Below are 22,295 nucleotides of genomic sequence, written 5' to 3'. Positions count from 1 at the left end.
GATTTAAGGGATTTTGAGGCATAGTTGTCAGTACTAGGGATGGGTATCGTTTAGGTTTTATCCGATACCGATGCCAAACCGGACTTTTGAAACAGTGCCGGTGCTTAAACGGTGCTTGAACCGGTGCTTAAAGAATGGAGAACACAAACTTTGTCCAAAAACCTCTCATGTTCAGCTGTTTTCCACTTTTTCTTTGGTCATTTTAGCCTTTCTGGCCAGGGTGAAGGGAGTATCTGCCATCAAACAAGAAGACAGCCGCATGTAACTACGACGGTGTTTGCTAGTGCACCTTACGTGCATTAATTTAATAACGTGGTTAGCCTACTCAACGTAAATTACACACGAACAACATTAAGCTGCTCGTCAGAGAAGAACGGCTGCTGCTGCCATCATCATCCATCATCATTTCTGCTCCACTGGCAGGGCTAGGGGCCAGGACTCTCCTCTTCGGGTTGGGGGATGTTGCTAACTCCGGGTCCGATAACAGGCACCACACCCGCAGTAGGTGTACCGGTGTGAGGTCTCGCAGCAAGCTATCAAATACGGCGCATTTCTCGGCTTTTAAAAAAACGCTATACGTCGCCAGGTGTTTCATCAGATTCGAGGTACCGGATACCGGTACACATCTCTAGTCAGTACTATATCAAAAACTGCAGATCTACTGGGTTGTTCTCACACTTACTTGGCTTTATAGAGATTTGTCTGAAAAAGGAAAAAAGTAAGTAGCAATTCTCTGGGCCAAAAGGCTTTTTGATGCCACAGCTCTGAGGAGCATGGCCAGACTGCTTTGTGCTGTTAAGAAATCAACAGCAACTCAAACACTTGTTGCCAAGGTAGGTTTCAGAAAAACATCCCTGAAATCACAACACATTGAACCATGAAGTAGACGGGCAAAAGCAGGAGAAGACCAGATGGGTGTTATTCCTCCCAGCTAAGAACAGGAAAATGAGACTACCGTTCACACAGGATCACCAAGTGTGATGTCGCCTGGTCTGATGAGTCTCTGTTTCTGCTCCCATATTTTGATGCTAGGGTCACAATTTGCAGCAAACAACATGAAAGCATTGAGCCATCCTGCCTTACAGCAACTGTTCAGTCTGGTGGAGGATGTTTTCTTGGCACATTCTGGGCCCATTAGTACCAGCTAAGCATCATTTAACACCATAGCAACACCACAGCTTACATGACTATTGTTGCTGACCATGTCCATCCATCTTCTGATCACTACCGTTTCTAGTAGGAAATGATTTAAAACTGTTTCTTTGTTTGTTTGTTGTTGTTTTTTAACATGAAAATGAGTTCACTGCACTCAAATGGCATCAGATTCACACTGTGGATGTGCTGCTAACAAATCTGTGAAACTGTGTGATGATGTCATGTCAACATGAACCACAATCTCTGAGCAATGTCTCCTGTACCTTGTTGAATCTATTCCATAAAGAATTAAAGCAGTGCTGATGGAGGTGGTACTAGCAAGTTGTATAATGCAGAAAATGAGGAAAATACCAACAGGCCTCCTAACTGTAGTGGCAAATTTGATGTTTATTACTTTCTTGATATGCATTTATTGCCACAGACTTGGTGGGTTGAAGGAAAAATTAGATTATTAATGACTTTATTTTCTGCTCTTTTACCACTCTGTGAAATTCTCGCAAACCCTCTGCAAAGTGAAACTTGTGAAAACTGATAAGCAATGACGTGTGTTTATAGATGACTAGAAAATTTTAGATACACAAACTCCCTTTGGGTGCAAAACTTTTTACAGCCTCATAACCCAATGCTGAAGAGTGAACTTGCCGTGATATTAAATCCCACGGAGTTCAAAGACGCTACAGTTGTTTGATGAAGAAAACACACTTAATAAATCCCATTCATCAATCAAGCATCTGCTTCTGCCCAGTTGTGCGGTCAGAAGGAATTCCAGGCATGTGGAGTGTGGTTTTAAGGAGTGCCACCTCTTCAGTTTTACTCAACAACACAATGCTGTTGACTCCCTCTGTGATCCAACGTGACTCTTTGGGATGGCTACGTGAAACCCCTGGAGACACCGAGAGTCCATTGCATTCTCCTTTAATTAATCAGACTGAGGTGAGATCAAGCAGCCTGCACCACTCCCACTGTAGGGTGGGGGAAAATACTGGAGCTGGGGAATTTTACTGCTTGTTTGGTTTTTGCAGCAGGAAGGGAATTGATGTTTGTTTTCTCTGCTTATGATTATCTTTTTCATTTAGATTTTTTAATAAAGTGATAAGGGATGATAGCCAAACGCACACTAATCTGTGTCCTTCCCTGCTGTCTTTATAAACACAGAGCTTTATTGGTCCAGATGCATGCATTTAAAAAGCTTGGGAATCTACAGCCGAGTCTGTCAAATTCAACACCTGCATTTCAGTCCCCCATAAAAACACTTTGTTTCACTCCCAGCGGTGATTTAAGGGCACGTTAGACTCCATCGCATCCCCTTAGCATCAAACTGCAGGTTTCGCCGGCTCGCTCACATCCCGAGGGTCATCTGTGTTTATTAAAATGATCACCGGCGTCATGGACTGACAGGAATCGTATGATTACGTCATGAAAAATGTCGAAAAATGTTCAAAGAGGCTGGCGAGAAATGTGGGATTATGTAAGGCTTTATCAAGAAGAAATTCAAACTGATTATATAAATATTTGGTCTGAATTGTTTTAAACCAATTCCATGTAGATCATTAAGCGTTCAAAGCTGTCATTTTTCATTTAATGAACAACAGAATCAGATTTAAAAAGACGTCAGAGCTGATTTCACATCATTTGAACACTTTGTTATTTCAGCTGTAATTCTCCTAAATAGCTTGACTGTTATTATAATTCTCAGCTGTAATATTTGTCTATTAAAAACAAACACTTATTGACATGTAGAAACTTTGCAGCATGCGAATGATTATTCTGTTCATGAACAAACTCATATAGCACTTTCTACTGAGCTCTCGTTGTATTTCACATCCTACATTAACACCTGTGTGACTCCCTGTAAGACTGAGGATGCATGTGCCTCTATTTCTCCTATATCAGCAGACTTATGCGCCCGAGATGTGCACTAAAACTTTAAATGAAAAACCTGTTGACATGTCCTCGGGGACAGCAGGAGAGCTTGTGGGACTGCGGCTCTCTTCGGTTCAGCTGGCCCGATGGCTAACGGGCTGCCATGAGGTGTTTAATGGCTGTGTGAAGTTCCCACAGGGGGATGGCTGCTGGGAACATGGATGAATCCGGCCCTCTCACTCCCTCCTGCTCCACAAACACAGCTCCAGCTCAGTGATGGATGAAACAGGCCGGAGCCTACCTCTCCTTTATTTATGGGAGCAGCAAGTGCTCTCCCCATTGCAGTGAATGCCATTATATGCAGGGGGAGAAGGGAAAAAGGTAAAAAAAAAAGAAAAAGAGAAAAGACATCTGACATTGAAATGAGCTACAAGCTTGTAACAGTTCTTCTGGACATGGGAAGTTTTCACAGTTTGTAATATGGACATACCAGAAGTGGAAGTGAGGCAGACCACCAGAACTAGCCTGAGCTCCTCTGCTCTTCCAATCATGTTCTTTGCCCTCCACGGGTTGCTAATCCCTGATTGGGTTGCTGAATATACATTGGGCATTTGGTTGATGGGAGACTTAAGTGTGAAGATTACACTCATACGTGAAAGCTGAAATGCTAGATCTAAACAGCTGCCAACTGTACTTTTTTTCAGTTAGTGAGTGAGCATTCATTTGTTAACTGATAGTGTATTAACCCTGATTCTGGATCCTAGCTCCTACTGTGTTCATGAAATTGTTGTTTTAATGTGTTGCAATGCTTTTTCCTGAATAGAATAGAATAGAATAGAATAGCCCTTTACTAGTGCTCCACACAAACTGTGTTGGAATAAAATATGAATAGTAGACAGCAGGAATAAATAGAATCGAATCTGGATGTGTAAGAGTGGCCTGAGTGATGGGGGTTACTCTGACCATGGCTCAGATTGGGGGATGAGTGGACAGAAGCTGTTAGTGAGTCTGGAGGTGTTGGACCCGATTGACCTGAGGCGCCAGCCAGAGGGCAGCGGATCAAACAGGTGGTGTGCAGGGTGCAAGGGGTCACCTGTGTTGGCCCTGGTTTTCCTGAGGCAGGAGGATCTTGCGGTGGCCTCCAGGGGTGGCAGAGGGCGACCAATGGCTTTTTTGGGAGTGTTAATTACCTTCCTGTTCTCAGTAGTGGTCCCTGTGTACCAAACATCCAGGCAGTAGGAGAGCATCTCCACTGAGGAGTGGTAGTCCAGGTTATTCTTATCAGGACATGGAGGAAGTGCAGAGAACTTCTTTACCAAGGCATTGGTGTTGTGGGTCCAGGTGAGATCGGCAAAGATGTGAGTGCCCAGAAACCTGAAGGTGAAGACATATTCCATCCATCCATTATGAGTTCTTTTGTTTTAAGGATGTTTGCATTCTGGTTATTTTCTGCACCAGTGGGACAAATTGAGCCCAACCACGGTGGTGTGACTGGCATATGTGACAGTGACATTGGTTGGGTGAGTTGGTGTAGAGTCTTAGGTGTGCAGGGCGTAAAGTTGGGGGCTGAGAACACAGTCCTGCTGGGATCTAGAGCTGAATGACAGGGGCAAGTCGGACTGATTGAGGCTGATCGATCAGTGTAGTTTTGCGTCTTCAACTGCAGATATGTGCATTTTAGTTTTTTAGAAATCTCTCAGTCAGAATATGGTATATCCTCTTTAGATAGAAACTAGCAAGTTAACTTCCTACTAACTTCTAAATCTGTTAAACCTTGTAAAACCTCTTTTTTTTATATAGATACCACGATGTTGAACTTTATTATAACACCTGGGAGAGCAGCCACACTTTATTAAAGAAAAAAACAATCTTGGCTGTTTTTTAACTCTCAGCGATGCCACAGTGTTTGAGTTTGATGTCACACTTAAGAATGGATAGCTGGCATGCTAACTGCTATCATGAATATGGTTATGTTAGATCAGCTGCAGTATTTGTCCAAACTTTTTTCAGGAAGTGTTTTCTTATAATAGAACTTACGGTAATACTGTTTAATAAAGAGCATCGGCATAACATTGTGCTGAACATTGGGGGGGTCAAGATCTCTGTCTAAATAAATAAATCTGGGTAAATTCCCAGATGTTTAAACATGCAACTATTTTGCTGCTAATAACTGAAATGAGTAAAGAAAATCAACAGATAATTGCATTGGGGGGGGAGTTATATTGGTTGGGTCTGATTATTGGGGGGGTCATAACCCCCCTGGAAATTACGCCCCTGATAAAGAGTAACTTGCTCAAGCTAACAAGCTAGCCAATGGCTCCACTTCAAGGTATCCCAAACTGTTAAAAAATGCTTGATTTCAGACAGTTGCTTCTACCCATGGCGCTGTATGATAGGTACGTGTCCTTTATATGGTCACACAGCTTTGGATAGGAGCACAAGAGGCAGCCAATCAGAAGAAAGTTTGCCTAGCGGGAGAGGAAAGAGAAACACCTTGTTTCAGACAGTGGATGAGAAACTGCATCAAGTCCCAGTATGGGATAAGCATGGATTATTTTCAACTTCAAATCATGCAAAGCTACTCTAGTGGAGTCCACTGTATGTTCAGTCCACTGTAAATCACAGCTACAGGTATAGTGGGTTCCCCCATTTTTGTCTACCTAGTTCACCGTTATTTTTAAGGCCAGCACTAATAAAATGACTCACCAACAGTTGAATATGAGTAGCAGATTAACCAGTAGTACCACTTCAAGTCAGGTCTGGTGGCTGAAATGTATGGCGTGGTCCTGTTTACCCTAAAGAAAGATGATTCACTGTGGGAGGAGGAAAGGAAGAAGAAAAGAAGAATGTTTACTATTGTAATAAATGGTGATTTCTATAGTATGTGTTTCTCAATCTTGGGATTGTCCACATACCTCTGGCCAAGACGAGTGTTGTGATAGTCCTGGGTGGCGCCTGTGACTTCAGCTGTTTCAGATCTGGAGGCTGATGGCGGGGGTCTGGAAACAACTTTAAAGGGCTAAACAATATTGCGCACAAGTGCTTCCCTGCTTCTGGAATTCTTCTTGTTTTCAGCATTAGTGGCCTATAAGTTTACAAAACACTTCAAATTAATCAGACAAGTATGATTGGAATTGTAAATTGTAGTGCACTTGTTTTTGTATTTTTCCTTTTAGTTTCAGTTCAACACTTCCATAAGTGTTTCATCGCCATCCAGACTGAGAGTGATTTTAAACCAGACAAAGAATACATCATTTATATTGCCTCGATTGGAGGGAAAACACAGTGTCTGCACTGAGTGATTAACTGTTGACGCTCTAGCAATCAGGTTTTATTTATCGGGGATATTTCTGAACGTGCACTTCTCCTAGCCAAGTGCTGCAAAATATGATCGATCGAGCCATAAAACTCTCATCTCCATTAACGTAGAGGTTTTTTAAGAAGGTATTTGGCTTTGCAGTCTCCTAGTCATATACCATTTAACATTCAATGTCCATCTCTCTAAATTTATTAGAGCAGAAATTGCTCAATATCTAGAGGTAAAATAGTGCAGCGACTTCCGAGTTTCCCTCCAAAGTCAACGATATGGTGCAGAGATTTTTTGCATTTAATGACTGACCCGCTATACACGGTAGTAGGAGAGGGTTTTGTTATGCGTTTAATTATCTATGTTCTTCCAGGTCGCGTGTCCACAAAAGATCCCGGAGGCATCTGCTGGTTAAATTATGTCTCTTTTCAGTGGAGGCAGAAAACACAGTGTCAGCCCAGTGCTTCTTCCTGCTGTCTCAGATATGCTGACTAAGGGAGCGATCGCAACACACTGTGATAACAGCATGAAACCAACCAGGCCTTTTTGAGCAACTGTTAAATTTAGGCATGTGAGTTTGGCTGAACAAAATCGAGAGAGAGAGAAAAATAAACAGGGAAACGGGCCCTCGCTGTTTTGTTGAAACAATAGCACCACATCATTATAGATGTTCTCAAGAACAGTGACAGTATATCATCTTCAACAGGGGGAAAAAACAAGCAGCATTTTATTTGTGAGTTCTGTCCCACGCTTCTACTGATCTCAGTGAGAATTTGGAGATGATGCAAACATTTTAATGCTTAAAGTGGAAAAGTTCTCAGCAGATACACAGATGGTAGACCGTGAGTCATAAGAAGAGACACTTTCTCATAGAACAGTTCTATAAACAATTAGCCTTAGCTGTCATAACAGTAATAATCCTGCCCACGCCCCGGTATCAGCCTGCTCTGCTCTCACACCACACATTTGCCTTTTCCATGAGAAAAGCAAATGCAAAATGTGATAGTCGTGCCCAGCTATCAAGTATGTTGTTGTCAAGCACAGAGATGACTTTTTCTCAGGGAACATTACTTTATAGCAGCGTGTGGGTTGACAGATCCTCCCAGAATAGGCTAATGGGCATCATTATTCACCACATAATGGGAGCGTACGTTCAGAAACCTTCTTTGCAACCTGGGTCAAGTTTGGGACACTGAATCCGGCCTGGAGTTCCAGAGGCTCTTTGACATCTGATAAGGGCTGGAGCTCTGAATTGATCCTGATCTTAAACTCTCCTAAGCTGGGTAGATTGTGGAGATATCGGTCTTAGGCTCTCCTGGGTCTTGCACCCATGGCTATACGGATAGGAAACAATTTCCACTGCACTTGGAGCTGATTGCATTGAGCCCGTCCAAAGGGGTCAGAATAAAGTAGAAAATAACTGACGCCTGATTAATCAGCAACAGGCCTCAAATATAAAACAGCTTCCATCTGGGGCAAAAAAAAGGAATATACTGGCTGTTTATGTATTGGAGAAATGCTATCAAGTTTAGGGAGAAAGATGCTACGCTGCAGTGTTATGCTACTGCCCCAAAATAACCTCCTCAGATGAGGAACTATGACACAAACATACAAACAAGCATAAAGGCACCAGCATGTCTGTGGAAGTAGCCATAAAGCCTTGAGGGAAAGAAAACTCCAGTTTGTTGATCTGGGAAGGAGAATATGCCACTGTTTACTTCTCAATCCTGCAGACTCTATTTTGCAATGCCAGTGAACTGAGCACAGTGTCTGCGGCTTTTCAAGATAGGCTGCATTACATACGATACCCTCCGCAAGGGAGAGTCGATAAATTACTGTCTGTGCCATTATAATTCAAACAGCATAAAGATGCCATCAGCCAGCTTCTGTCCAGAGAGGTTTGTCATGATCAGAATTAGATTAAAAATTTATGAGTATAAAAAACAGGGAGGGTACCGGGAGGGAAGGATCACTAGTCACGGTCTGCTTGGCACTACCACATTAGTACAATCAGCATCACTGCGGTTAGCAATGATGACATCAACAAAATTGGTTTGATTCACTCATCTGTACGGATTCAAAATACAACGGGAGGTTTTGGTTAGAGACTGACTACTGCCTGTCATAAATCTGTTTCTCATGGGCTCCATAATCCCCGACATGCCATGTCTACCACCCCCACAAATACTTTGCTCCTGTTTTAAAATCATCCACAGCACATTTAATTGTTTCTGTGCGCTCTTAAAGGAGAAAAGCTTTAATGCCTCTGCTGATTTTAGTTTTTGCACAAATGTCTGCTAAATTAGCTCGCCTTATTGAAAACACACTTTGGCTGAAGTGCTTTGGGTGACCACCAGCTTTATGTGAGCGTGTGCTCGCACAAGGGTTGATGTGATTAAGAAAAAAAAGACAGCATTTGTCATTACCCAATAAATGGATATGGTTCACTCAGACACCACATGGTGATGTGGTTGCCAATAGGACCTCATGAATGCCTGAAAATAAAGCTGACATTTTCAAAATACACATTTTATGCCCCACCCGGGGATGGCTTTGTCCAGACCTGGGTGATAATCTTTGGAAAATGACCAGCTGAAAGGGGTATGGGAATAAAGTTAGCTCATATCTTGTTAACCAAATATATTAAACTTGTGAAATGTGAATTTGTTGCAACTGCTAAAATGTCTTGAACAAACTGTTTGTGGTTTTCTTGTGTCAGAGTTCATTTGAAAACAATGCATTACACTTGAGCTGGTAATCTGTACTTTATTTGTATGTCTAAACGCAGAAAACTAAGAAAAACTCCTACTTCCTGAACTTCTAGTTCAACATGGGGGTGCTGAAGATAATCCAGAAGAAAAGGGGGCCTATGGAGCTTTAGTCCAAAAATGGGAATTTTATTGGGTAAACATTTTTCCTCTGGCATTGCCAGCTATAAGTTGTGATAGGGGCTGACGACAGAGAGTCGTGTGAAAAAGAATTTTACAGGACTATGGAGGACTTTTTGCACAAACTCCAAAACATACCCAAGAGCTACATCTCAAAAACTACAGGCCTCAGTTAGCATGCTAATTATTAAAGTTCACATAAGAGCAATCGGAAATTAGAAAAAGACTGAAGTAAGGTTTTTTTGTAGACGTTGCCAAGGGAAAGCCTGGCAGCATGGCTTAGGTTTGCAAAGTTACATATAAATAAACCACAAGATGTCTGGAATATTGTCCTTTGGACAGACAATACCAAAGTGGAGATGTTTCGCCATAATGCACAACAAACTGCTCATACTAGCTGATAATGAAACGGCTGAAAAAGAAAAGAATCAAGGTCAAAGTGCAGACCCCAACATGAGTGAAATGCTGTGGTGGGACCTTAAGAGAGCTGTGCATGAATGAATAAGGTTTGCAGACCTCAAGCCCACAAACTTTAATAAACTGACGCAACTTGTAAAGGAGAGTTGGCCAGAATTCCTCCACTAAGATGTAAGAAACTTCAGTATATTGCTGCTTAAGGTGACTGTACATGCTACTGAATTGTGGGTGTACATAGTTTTTCACAGAACTGCATAGACTGCCTGTGGAAACTATTTTCCTTTTTTTACATACAATTTGTTCCCTTGATTACCTAGATACTTTTTTTTTTCGTTGTGGGAGTACTGCTGCTTAAAAAGTAAAAGTGGAAAGTCTTAGGACAGCATATTGATATTGCACCAAGGTACTTCCTCTGCTTCCCTGGATTTGTGTAAGTTATTGAGAGGCACCAGATTAAACCATTGACTAAAGCAGACTGGAGACTGACCTCCAAAAAAGGTTAAAAAAAAAGAAAGAAAAAAGATACTGTACTTCTCTGTCTGAAGAATGTGTCTATGGAAAACATTTAGCCATAAAAAACAGTTAAATAATAATAAGAAGTGTAACTTGATAAGCTAAAAGAGTCGGTTGCTTTTGCCTCTAGTAGCAAAAAGTAATTTAATGTGTCTGCAAAAGAAATTTATTGTAATATTTATTTCTATTATGTAAAAATGCTTAAAATTTACCATTTTACAATATTTAGCAACATTTAAATAAACAGAAGGACTGAACTTACATCTCTTATCCCATGCCAAAGGGATCTCTGCACAACCATTTATTTGTACAAAAATTTGCTGTTATGCCGTTACAATGTTCTACACATTCAATGTCGCAGTTTACAGCCTGTCAAATGTCTACAGGCATTATAATTGCTTGTGTGTGTGGAGGAACTGACCTTGCTTATGTCAGCTTTCCCCGAGTTGTCAGAATCATTGACCTCAAGCTAATTACAGAATGACAGGTTATGTAAACTCTTGATAATACACGTGTAGGGCTGACCTTTCGTGCCCTCTCCGTCACACACATAATAACATACATGTACTATACAGTCTGCAGCAGCAGACACATGATATTTGGAATAAAGTGCATAAAAAGTTGGTAAATTGCCTTGGACGCTACTCAAGTGCTACTAAAGCAAATAAAGATTCAGTTCAGTTCTACTAGAGTTTTGTTGTTGTACTATAAATAACCACAAGCAAAACAACACATTTTTCTAAAACATGACTATGAGTTAGTATTTCAGTGCACGTTTGTTCAAGATACAAAGTCCATAAGGTGATGATTAAGCATGGAAATGCATTCTGCCTCCGGGATCTTGGGGCTCGCTGTGGTTGTTTAGAATTGTTTGTTGACAGCCCTGTTTCCTATCCTCTGCACCTCCTGTTGTCCTGAGCACATATGGTTGGCTCGCTTCTCTACATGCCTGGCCTCAGCCGAGAGACAGAAAGAGAGCCGTTCATGGCTCAGTGGAAGCTCCTGACCCGTGCGGTGCTCCTGTCCATCCCTGGAAAAGTGTCACCTGCTTCTAAGACTTTCTACTCATGCTTCGTCATAGTTTCTCTGGGATGCATCTGGAGCATTAAGCAACACTAACAACGCTCTGATTCACTTACCGAGGTGCAGTCTGGATGCTGAAGCTAACACAGAAAGTCTCGCCTCTATCCTGACCCCAGCTTCCCCCTTCCCTGCAGAGAATTATACTATGAGCTTGCAGGAAATGCTATCCACCTTCCAAAGCTTGTATTGCTGGAAGAACACAAAATTAGTTGAACTTGTGCTTTCCACGTTCCTCACTCCTTTAGGCAGCCAGACATCTCTTCTGGTTTCCATTTGTTTTAAAGCTATTAGTGTTCATGACCTGATAAGGGAGTGGTTGGCGTAGCGCAAACATCCGTCTCTGAGTATATCCGTCATCGTCCATATGTGTTTGACCAGAGCAATAATATCCTCTCCTGGAAAAGTTTGAGTGGGAAGCCTGGGAGGTGAAACTACTGGGATCGAAACAGTTTTAGTTTATGTAATTCTTAATGAAGGTCTGAGCAAGATGTGCTCTATTACTTTGGTAAATATTCTCCATCTCCATAAACATTTTGGGCAGCCTGAAACATTGCATTGCACAGGCAGCTGACCAGAAACCCAACACTTTAAACTCATTTATATTTATATGGGTTTGGCATCCTGGAGAAAGTTCTTCACATGCTATGGATGTCAACTAAAGTCATTTTCCACTGGTGCTGTTTTCAGTCAACTGCAAGAGAGATTTGCTTGCTTTTGTAAGATGGATTCCACTGGCAAAAACAAGCACCAGTCAAGCATCTCTTTATTTGCAGATGATATACAGTCTATTTTATTTGACTGTCTCTTGTGCACTTGGCAGAACATCAACTAAGTCTGTGTTGACAGTGCCTAAGCCATTCAAGTGGCTGCTTTTTAGACAATGTTCTGACGATGCGATAAACAAGAAGCCTGTGCGGCACAGAGCTGAAATTAGATATTTTACCATAGCATCGTGTGACTTCAAAACCACCTAAATATGCATTTGGAAGCAGCGTCTCAACATTTGCTGCATGTAAACTTGCACTGAAGACGTGGCGAGATGGAGACGGGTCGATGATCGCACTGCAGCGAGAGCAGGATATCTGGAAAGCTGTGAGTATGTGTGAGTTGAAAGATGAGTTTAACACATAGAAAACTGAAGATCCAGCATCATTTTTATTCCTATGATGCAGAGGTAGTAACCTTATTGTGCAACACAGGCCACATAGTCTGATTTTAAAATCCCTGACAAATAGTACCTTCACCGTCAAGTGACTGTTGTTATTTATGACCCCCTGCCTCATATTTATATGTGCCGCTGTGATGAGATATATAAAAATGTTTATTCATGGCACACATTCAACAAGGTGCTATAAAGATTTCTTAGAGATTTTGGTCCATACTAACCAGATTTGTTACAGATTTGTCACCTATAGCAACCCAAAGTTGTTGTATTGGAGATCTGGTGACTGTGGAGGCCGTTTGAGTACAATTACTCAATGTCATGTTCAAGAAACCAGTTTGATTTGAGCTTTGTGACATGATGCATTATCCTGTTAAAAGCAGTCATCAGAAGATGGGCACATTGTGGCTATAAATGGACGTAACTGGCTGATTAGGTATTTGCATTAGTGAGCTGCTGAACAGGTGTGCCTAATGAATATATTCCTCATTACGATTCAAACAACCTGTTGAGATGTACAAATGCTCTCAACTTTCCTTACATCTTCACTCATGTGCTACATCCTCATTGAAAAATTTGAATTATATAACTTCTGTACAGTTTTCGGCCCCTTTGGTGGACCTTGTGCTTGACAACTGTGTCCTGGAACAAGATGTGAATGTAATGTACGTCCACACGTACCCGGGTATCTATGCGTTTGCACCTTTCGTTCACACGTAAACGGCGTTTTCGGTCACTGAAAACTGAGATTTTTAAAAACGCCTGCCAGGGTGGATATTTTCGAAAACTCCGTTTTTGCATTTACGTGTGGACGAGAAAAACGGAGAAAACGCAGCGTCAAAGGTGTGCGCCTTTTTTTGACGTCACACTGTGCGCCATGTTATTGTTTCGGTGAAATTAATTTCTACATTAGACAAAATACTGTTACTGTTAATTCTACTCTCTGCAGTGTTTAAATGCTTACATATACACACAGTTACTGTCCCTCCACACATACGACTCGTTTCTGCTTCTATGCCCCATCTTTGTTTACTATTTCCCACCGAGGCTTCTAGATTTCTGATTGGCCAACATTTCTACACGGTTATGATTATATCGCTACCTGTTGCTTTGGCATGTTCCTAGCAGTGTTTTCCTTCATTTTTGCGTTTATGTGTGGACGGGATTATTTTTTAAAACGATAACGGAAAATCTCAGTTTTCAAAAATACCCGCGTACCTGTGGACGTAGCCTAAGACAGATTTGGAAAGTGCTGCTAACTGTGTTATGAACAAATATGACAGCAGTTTAACAAGTAAACAATACGTGAAATAACTTCTGCTTCAGAGAACTTGCTGTTTTTGAGTGACTGTAAAAAGATTTTATTACTGTGTAATGTAGCGACATCGATAATTGAAGTACTAACACTGAATCTGTGATTTGGCACGTTTTAGTAAAAATGGCATTTTGAATGAATCACTTTAAGGGATTTTCTTTATTCTCCACAAGTTGTTTCTAAAAATACTTTTTATTCTCCTTTGTACTTTTACCTTCCTCTCCTCGCATTCTCACACCAGGAATAGCGGTGCAAAAATTCATAACAACTTTTCTAAATTTTGCACACTTTGCAAAGCCATCCACAGGACGAGATTGGACCCATGTCTCGGGCCCGGTCTGGCTCCTGGGCCCTATGTTTGACATCCCTGCCATAGTGCAATCATATCATTTATTCACCCACATTTGGACAAAGGAAGTCGGTAATCATTTGCTGTGGCCTGTGTGTCAGTTCTATAAATATTCCTTATAGAGGCCATGACTCAACTAGGAACTGTTTGTGAACTCTTGCTGTTGTGTGTACCGAACTGAATCCAGTTCTTACACTCGTAACAGAGGAGGGACCCTCAGGGACTTCTGCACCTGGTATTCAAAACTTCACCGATGACACTTGCGCCGGGGCCTGACCGAAGCGTCGTACACTTGCATCGCTTGCTGAACATAAATCATGTTTGGCTTCTCATGCACCTCTGTATTTCCCAGGTCTGTATGGGTTACTTGCAGGTCGCTATGTGTGCAAGCGGTAACGCGGGGCAGATGCTTTGTCACCATCGATATATTTATATACTGTTTATATACAATTCTTAAGGATGTGTTATTGAATTTCTTAGGAAACTTTTCCATGCTAGTTGCCTGACATGGCATATCTCTCCTGGAAAAGAGCGCTTGGAAATGACATAATGACAGCACATTATAGATGATGTAGTGAAATTTAATATCTACTGTTCTGCCTTGGCACAACTGAGGACAAGTTCTCAGTCACAGTTACCACAGTGATTTTCTGTTTTGTGTTTGCACTTAAGGGAGCTCTTGTGCTGCCAATTAAAAATAAATACTTCATTTAGGCTGGCTAGATTTTCAATGCTTGCATTGCATAAGTGCAAAGATTCGGTGAGCTTGGGTAGTATTGCTGGCAAGTTTGGATGGGCTACGACAAGTGTCCATTAAAAGCTCGCAGCACATCGAGCTCAGAGCCTCGAGGGAAGAGAGGTGGAGAGGAATAATGTTGAATGACGGCTATAGCCACCCGCACACACAGAGAAGCGTTGGTGTTGTGACTGAGATGTCGAGAATGTCTTCTTTTGTAAAGTTGTGCAGACAAGCAAACCTCAACTTCTTAAGCGCCTGAATTTCTTTCCACACACAGCAAAGCATGTACGCTCAGAGAGAACACTTTAACCTTCAATATTCAGCATTTATTTATATCATATTGTAGCACATAGAAGAGGAAGAAGTGTTATGTTTTTGTAAATTTACAGTATTTTTCTTGATTTATACATTCTCCTGTCATTAAAGCTGTATTTTTCATTTGTGCAGCGGTCTTTGCAGCTTACACCTCAATGTCAGATGTTAGATTCAACAGGGTTTTTTTTAACTGCTGCTCTGAAAAGAATTTGAGACCAACTCAGGACAACTAAATCTGAAGAAAAACAGCAGCTATTAAAGGTTCGGGACACCAGCGGTTTGGTTTTTGTGGTTCGGTTGAGGACATTAAAACAAACATATCCTCGTTAGCAATCGCAGCAAGTTGATGTATGATGCTAATGAAAATTTGCTTATGTAGGCTCTCTTGTCACAGCTGCACAGTAACACGTGGGCAGTTTTTGTCTGGGAATATTTGAAGACTATGATTCCACGCCCTTGATTTGAGTCACTGCCAGTATAAATTACTTAGTGCCCAATAATGCTAACCTCTGTAAACAGAGTCTGTATATGATTGTGTAGGATATTTAGGCTGGTCTTAACATTTTTGACACCGGGAGGTTTCTGGTGTTTAGTCCAAGGGGAGTAGTATGTGCTGAATAACTGTCAGCTATAGTCTTATGAAGATTTTGCTTTCCATGTTAATCTGTAACAAAAAATGATAATAATGAGAAGACAGAAAAAAAAAGCCTCTGACTACTAAGGAAAACTGGTTATTATCCTTTAAATATGCAGACTATTTGTGAGGTTCCCAGTTTGCAGCTGTTCAGCAAGCATATTAATGTGAGACATGTTTGATACATTATTTTCAAGATAATAAAGGAATAGATGTTACCAATTGTTTTGTGATTTTATACAGAAATATCAGAAATCCAATCAAAAGATTCTAAAATGTTCAGTGTTACTGTTTGTTTCTTGCTAAGTACCCAAGTTACCTAAATCTATATTCTGGAAATTGAAAAAAAAAAAGGCTTCTTTGGGGGGAAAATTAACTTTATGTGAGTGTTTGGGGTTTTTTTTTTCCAAGACTTGGGAAGGCCACTGCAGGGCTCAAGGCTATCCCAGGCCTAATTCTATGTGTCAGTTTACAGTCTTTACTATCCTGTTTAATACAGGCTAAAATCGCATAATAGCTTATTGTAGAACTTGTTAACAGAGTGTTAAAAGGTGGGTTTAGTGTACTTATTGGATATGACAGTTAAAGACTTTTTATAGAGATTGCTTAACTGGTATTAAAATGCTTAAGATTAATGATTTGAGTGCCTTTGAATACATGCTCAAAGATATCCAAGAAACCTGCTGTGCTCAAGTACCAGCCTTCACTTTTGCAAAGGGAGTTGACAAATGCATTCATATCTGCTTGCAAAGTCTTTGTTATAGCCTGCAAGTCATTTATTATATACTACTTATGAATGAGAGCAAGCTGACACGTTGCCAGTTAACACCTTGGAAGACAAATGATACCAAAAAAGCCGTTTCTTTCAAATATATCTGGCTTTACTTTATTCATGTACTGTACAGTTTTTCACTTCCAAAGTCTTTATTATACTATATGACAATAATGGCTATCATTTACTACAAAAGGTTGCATAAATAATTTAAATGTGGAAATAAAAAATAAATATGTAGTTCATTCTTTTTTTTTTTATAACAGTCCTTCGTTGTGTCTGTAGAAAAACGGCCTTTCCTGCTTCTCTGTAACACCTTGTCATGTGAGGGCAGAAGACCACACAGGTATGATATGTACAATCACGCTCTGCATCGCAGCTCTCGGCTAACATAACAAGCCCCTTCCAGTTGCTCTTTCAAACACACAGTTGGAAAAAGAAGCAAACATAGTCAGCATAGACTGGACAACCAAATCAGAAAGCAGTTTGAGCAGAGCTGACAATATGTGGAAACACTGACTATTCTTCATGAGTTCAGGAGGAAGGAGCTCGCTCTGTCGGCAGTGACACACTGGGTTCCTCTTCCTTGCTGGATTTAATCATAAAAACCCAATTATTGTTTTTATTGTGTTATTTTTATTCCTATCTTTCCTGACTGAGCTATTTACAGATTGAGAGCGGAGAGGAGTGGAGGTGTCTTGCAACCAGCAGGCTAATACGGCAGATGGATTTTGGCTCGCTCACTGCTCTGTTTGGCCCGTTGCAAAAGAATTCCAGTGTGGGTGTGCTGGAGAGCGCTTTGCCCCTAGGTAACAACACAACCACGCACATTTTCTGATGCCTCCTACACACCATGTGCACTTTTTTGTGTGTGATTCCAGCAAACAGGAACCGGCTATGACGACAGGAAGAGGCTTTTTTTATGACTCAAATCCCAGCACAGGAATGGGCTCATTTAGTGATTAAGAGGAGCCACAGGAAGGCCCGGTGCCCGTGTGGTGTTAGTGCTGCTTTCTCCTCTACTTCTCTGTTTCTTTGCGTGTACTTGTGGGGAAAGCACTACCGTAACTGACAGGGCTGGTCAGGGCTTCAGCAGCGTGGAGAGTGCTGTAGGTCTGTCCTGATGAGTGAGGCCTTTAGCGGGCTGTCAAAGAACCGCCTGGACCGCAGTATAGACCAGGGCCTCTCAAAACCTGTCAACATGCCTCCATCAGAGACCCCAGAACTGCCGCCTTCTCCTCTCCACACACAGCTGAAAGGAGATGGATTACAACCACTCTGGAGCAAAGATACACCTTTTTTCAGCTTTTAACAGAGCTGCACCGAGCGTAGGTCTGCATCTGCTGGATGTTTGTACAGATGGGTCTGAAACCTCGGGGAGGAGTTCTTATTTTTCATAAAGAAAAGCTGTTGGAGTGGAAGTCTGAGCTGTTGGGGTTATCAAACACCATTCATCTTCATGGCAAGCCCTGGCACTGACTCATTTTGTCATGCAAAAAAGCCAAGTTCACAAATATGCAGACAGGTGGCTGAACAATATATGGACTGACGACTTAAATCAGTCCAGCATTTTAGCTTATGGATTTGCAGTCTTTGAAATTGTATCTCCTCGCTATTTGAAGGAGATATGTTGGTTGATGTGTTGTGTAACGTGTGCGTGAGTATGAGTATATCTGTCCTCTGTCCCGGGATGCCAAGGGGGAGGATCAATATGAGTTCCCCGTCAAAGGCGTGTTGTTCTTGCTCCGATCTTGAGGCAAACGACTGTGCTTCTTGCTGCGTTGCGTCTTAGGGACCTCCTTGGCCACCGACTGGTTGTGATGCGGCCTAAAACGCTTGCACTTGCAGGAGGTGACCACGCGGATTTTGTACGTCCGAGTGTTGCTGTTGGGACACTGCAGCTGGACCCTGCGTGTCCGGGAGTGCGCCGGGATGCAGCGGTAGTCTGAGGCGCTGCTTCTCCACCACTTGCCACGGAGGATGGAGTTCGGCATGAGGTGCGCCGGCAGGCACTGACCCGAGCACACCAGCTCTCGGATAGGCTTGGCACTGCGGCAAGAGCCGTCGGTGATGTAACGGGTCGAACGCAGCTCCCTGCAGCTCACCTCCGAGGCACCTGGGTTGAAGAGAGGAGATAACAATTAACACTCATGGATCGAGTCCAGAACAAACACGCACAGTGCTGCGGACTTTCTGCAGGGCGACTGCAGCTGTGTCTTATTTCAGTGTGTGATCATTTGCCTCGGTCTGTTTCTGACTTCACGTGTGGCGTTATTTATGTGAAAAACAAACAACGTAAGGCCAATAAAGTCTGAACCGGAGGCAGCGTTACATTTCAGCTCCGACATGTTACGAGACACAAAAGAGCAGCTGAAAAATCCACTTTTCTAAATTCAGCCTAATACAGTAATTTTTTACTTTTAACTGGAGGCTTAAGCCAATGAGATCAGAGTTTCTGAATTTGATTTATGGTCTGATCATTAGCTGACAACTGGGCCTGACGAAGAAATCCAGCTGGCAGCAATCAGCTGATAGCAAATCCAGACCAGAGGGCCATTAAAAAGCTCAATCAAACCGAACGGAGGTTTGGTCTGGAAGGAAAAAGCTGGCATTCACCGTTGGCCCTCAGGAAATGTATGTGGTGATGGAAGAGTAAATAGCTGTCTGGTTATTTTAAGGCAGCGCTACAACTGTACACTTCTGAATAAACTGGACATCTGCCAGGCTGATTCGAGACAGCACACTCAGGCTGTAATCCTATATTTCAGCTGCAGCTTTTTAACAGCCGTACGCATGAGTTATTGTCCTGTGTTTCTTTTTCTTTTTTCTTACAAGCTGCATGTTCAAAAAAAAAGGGAAAACGAGGAGGCAAAAGAACTGTTGGTTAAGAAATGATACACTCGGAGAAGGATCTGTTTTCCTCTGTGGCTTTCTTTGCAAAAAGGGCTGAACAAAGGATTTATGTGAGGTGACTTCCTTTTTTTCCCTCCTCACGAGAACATGATCTAGCGTTATTCTGCGGCTGCTGGTGAAGGCGACCGCAGAAGTATACAACGCCTACAGCGTACACCGGGTGGCGGTTTGCACCAGTTACCACCATATGCCAAAACAGACAGGTTGTCTTATTTATGAAGCACCAGGATGTGTTTTAATCCAGCATAACATTTTCAATTCTCCACCCTGGTTTTAAAATTACTAATTAGCCTGAAATTTTCATGATTACACACTAGACTACTGTAGAGTTGCGTGAGCTGTTCTTTTCCCTCAGCTGTGGGAGACAAGCCTCTGGGGAAGACTGGAGGGAGGCCAGGCAGTGATCACAGCCTCTTTTGTGACCCCACAGGGGAAGGGATAATTTGAGAATTAAGATATGGCTGAAGAAAATAATCCAGGAGAGTTCTGCCTCCATAAACTGCACATTCACTGTAAAAGCAAGAGATGCATTTTCCATCCTTGCTAATAACGAATAAATTCCTGTTAAATGAGATCTTCTGGAGCTGTTGCTTGGCGTGTGATTTTTTTTTCCTTTTTTTTTTTACCCTTTAAGACAACAAAATCAGTCACATTAACTCTCCTCGACTTAATAATCACTTCTTGTCAGCTGTTGCTCTTCTAATCTAATCAATCACCTCCTCTGATCTCCAAATCAAGGGGCCATAATTGAACAAAAATGTTGCACCACCCATCTCGAATCCATGAGACCAAGCATGAGATTATCCTGCATGCGGCACTTAATCAGAACACACAACCGTTACCGGCCACAGGTGGGAATCATTGTCAAAGGCAGTGTTGCATTTAAAAAGCAATTTCTAACCCCCCCAAAGACATCTCCCCGAAGAGCAAACTGTGGGCTTTTTTCTGTTTGGGAGACATGTTGTTGCAATCAAATAGTTATGGTGGAAGTAGAGCTTGACTAATAGTATAAAGAGAGAAGGAAACAACCTGGAAGACAATGTGAAAAAGCCCCGATGTCTCACTGAATGCTGTGTGTAGGGGAAGAAACCACAGGAATGTGCGTCTGCGCCGCTCTCATCACCCTCACCTCTGGATTAAACCAGATCTTTTACACTCTTCTTAATCAGGGAATTGATGTGATAATGAAGCACGATGTAGAGGCAGGGTGTTTTAGGGCAATTTCTAAAAAGCCACATTAATTTGGAGAGCCTACATTTTCCACATACACTGAATATTTTTGACACAAGATTTTAAATTGTTGTTTTAAGCCAGAGAAAAAGTTGAATTAAAGTTTAAAATTCTTAAATGTGGAAAATATAACGAGAAGTAAACTTTCCTAATTTATATCACATTTTTGTGTATTAAGTAAAGGTTGGGTGTACAGCGCAGTTGGGTCCACGTTTATTCTTTATAAACGTGCACTAATTGGAAATGGGGACCTAAAATCAAATAAATAAGCATTTATGCTCCTTCCTGCTTGTTCTCATACAAGCTGGGAATAGGTTTTAGGCGATAAACCCGAAAGTTTTCTAAATTTAAGCCTTTTAATGAGTTTTTATAAAGCTCTGACGGATGGTTAATTTTACGCACAGGAGCCTCCAATTAAGAGATCAAATTAAATCACTTCAGCATTTAAACTTTAAGCATTGCGTCGATTTACTTACTGATCTTTACCGTTTAATTCTTGTAAAATTAAATATTTAACATTTGCTCTGTCATCTTTATCATACTTACTGTAGGAAACTGCGTTTGCCGCCCGTCCGCCGTTTTTTGCCCTGTTATTCATAGCGTTGCTGTTGTTGTTGTTGTTGTTATTGTTGCTGTTGGACGGCTGTAGTATTGCCTCCAGCGGCGTCCGCGTATTTTCTCTACGTTCTGGTAAAATCTCCGTGCCATCATTTTTTAAGACCTTCCATCCCTTCACAGCGGTGCAGCATCCCTGGAGCAGCAGGAAAGCCGAACTGGAGACGAGGAGGGCCACAGACACCTGCATGCTTGTCGGTCAGCAGGAATAAATCACACAAGGAGATTTAAAAAATAAAAATAAAATAAAAAATATTAGTTAAAATTTAAAAAACACACACACACATACACACACATACACAAGAGATGTCCTTCTGAACAGGCTGATCACTTGCACTCTCAACGCAAGAGGCGAATGCGGTATTTAAGCCCTGCGCAAGTTTTCGTCAGGGCTGACAATTAGGCGCTTACACAAAGTGGGAGGGATTGAACCTGGCCGAGAGATTCATTGAGAAAGGAGGAGGGGAGAGGTTTGGATGAATGCGCAGAGAGAGGAGAGAGCAGGAGAGGAGTAACAGAGAGAGGAGAGACAAGAAGAAAAGTAATAGAAAACTGAGAAGATCAAGGAAGAAGAGACCGCAGTGAAGGAAAATACAGATATGAGCAGGAGTGCTTCCATTATTTATTTACTTATTTTTAAAATAGTTATTCAGAATATTTGATCAGAAATAAAAAGAGTGTAGAGGATATTAGCGAAGATTTCCAGGCTTGTGTGCAGCCTTATGCCTTCACACAGTACATGTGTTTTATATGAAAAGTGTCTGCACAAGTGCCTGAAAATCATTTTGTCAAATATTTAGACCCTTTATTGAAGTAAAAGCCATAATCTTACAGCTAATGTGTTTTGGGTCAATGTGTTTTGGCCATTTAGAGCAACAGTGTGGTGATATTTCCATCTACACGCAATAAAAGTAACATTTTCTTCTTTTTTTGATCTTTAAATGCTTCACAGTACTCATTATGCTATTCAATCATAAAAATTGATTCATTAATGTACATGTCATTTTAATCACCTTTACATACAA

At 41.6% G+C, this 22,295-nt stretch overlaps 1 protein-coding gene across 1 annotated transcript; it reads right to left on the bottom strand.

Moving 5' to 3' along the window:
- Positions 1-17,836: 17,836 nt before the first annotated feature.
- Positions 17,837-21,511, bottom strand: sost (sclerostin). The gene is made up of 2 exons (XM_085361016.1): positions 21,202-21,511; positions 17,837-18,628 (listed from the first exon to the last, which is right to left on the bottom strand). Exons 1-2 carry the CDS (start codon positions 21,458-21,460, stop codon positions 18,219-18,221), a joined length of 669 nt encoding a protein of 222 aa, XP_085217142.1. The 5' UTR covers positions 21,461-21,511; the 3' UTR covers positions 17,837-18,218.
- Positions 21,512-22,295: the final 784 nt, after the last annotated feature.

This window comes from Diplotaxodon limnothrissa, linkage group LG8, assembly GCF_057381915.1.
Source record: "Diplotaxodon limnothrissa isolate DT_005_m linkage group LG8, D_limnothrissa_male_GT1.1, whole genome shotgun sequence".
Classification (NCBI taxonomy): Eukaryota; Metazoa; Chordata; class Actinopteri; order Cichliformes; family Cichlidae; genus Diplotaxodon; species Diplotaxodon limnothrissa.
This window is presented reverse-complemented; position numbering and strand designations above follow the sequence as displayed.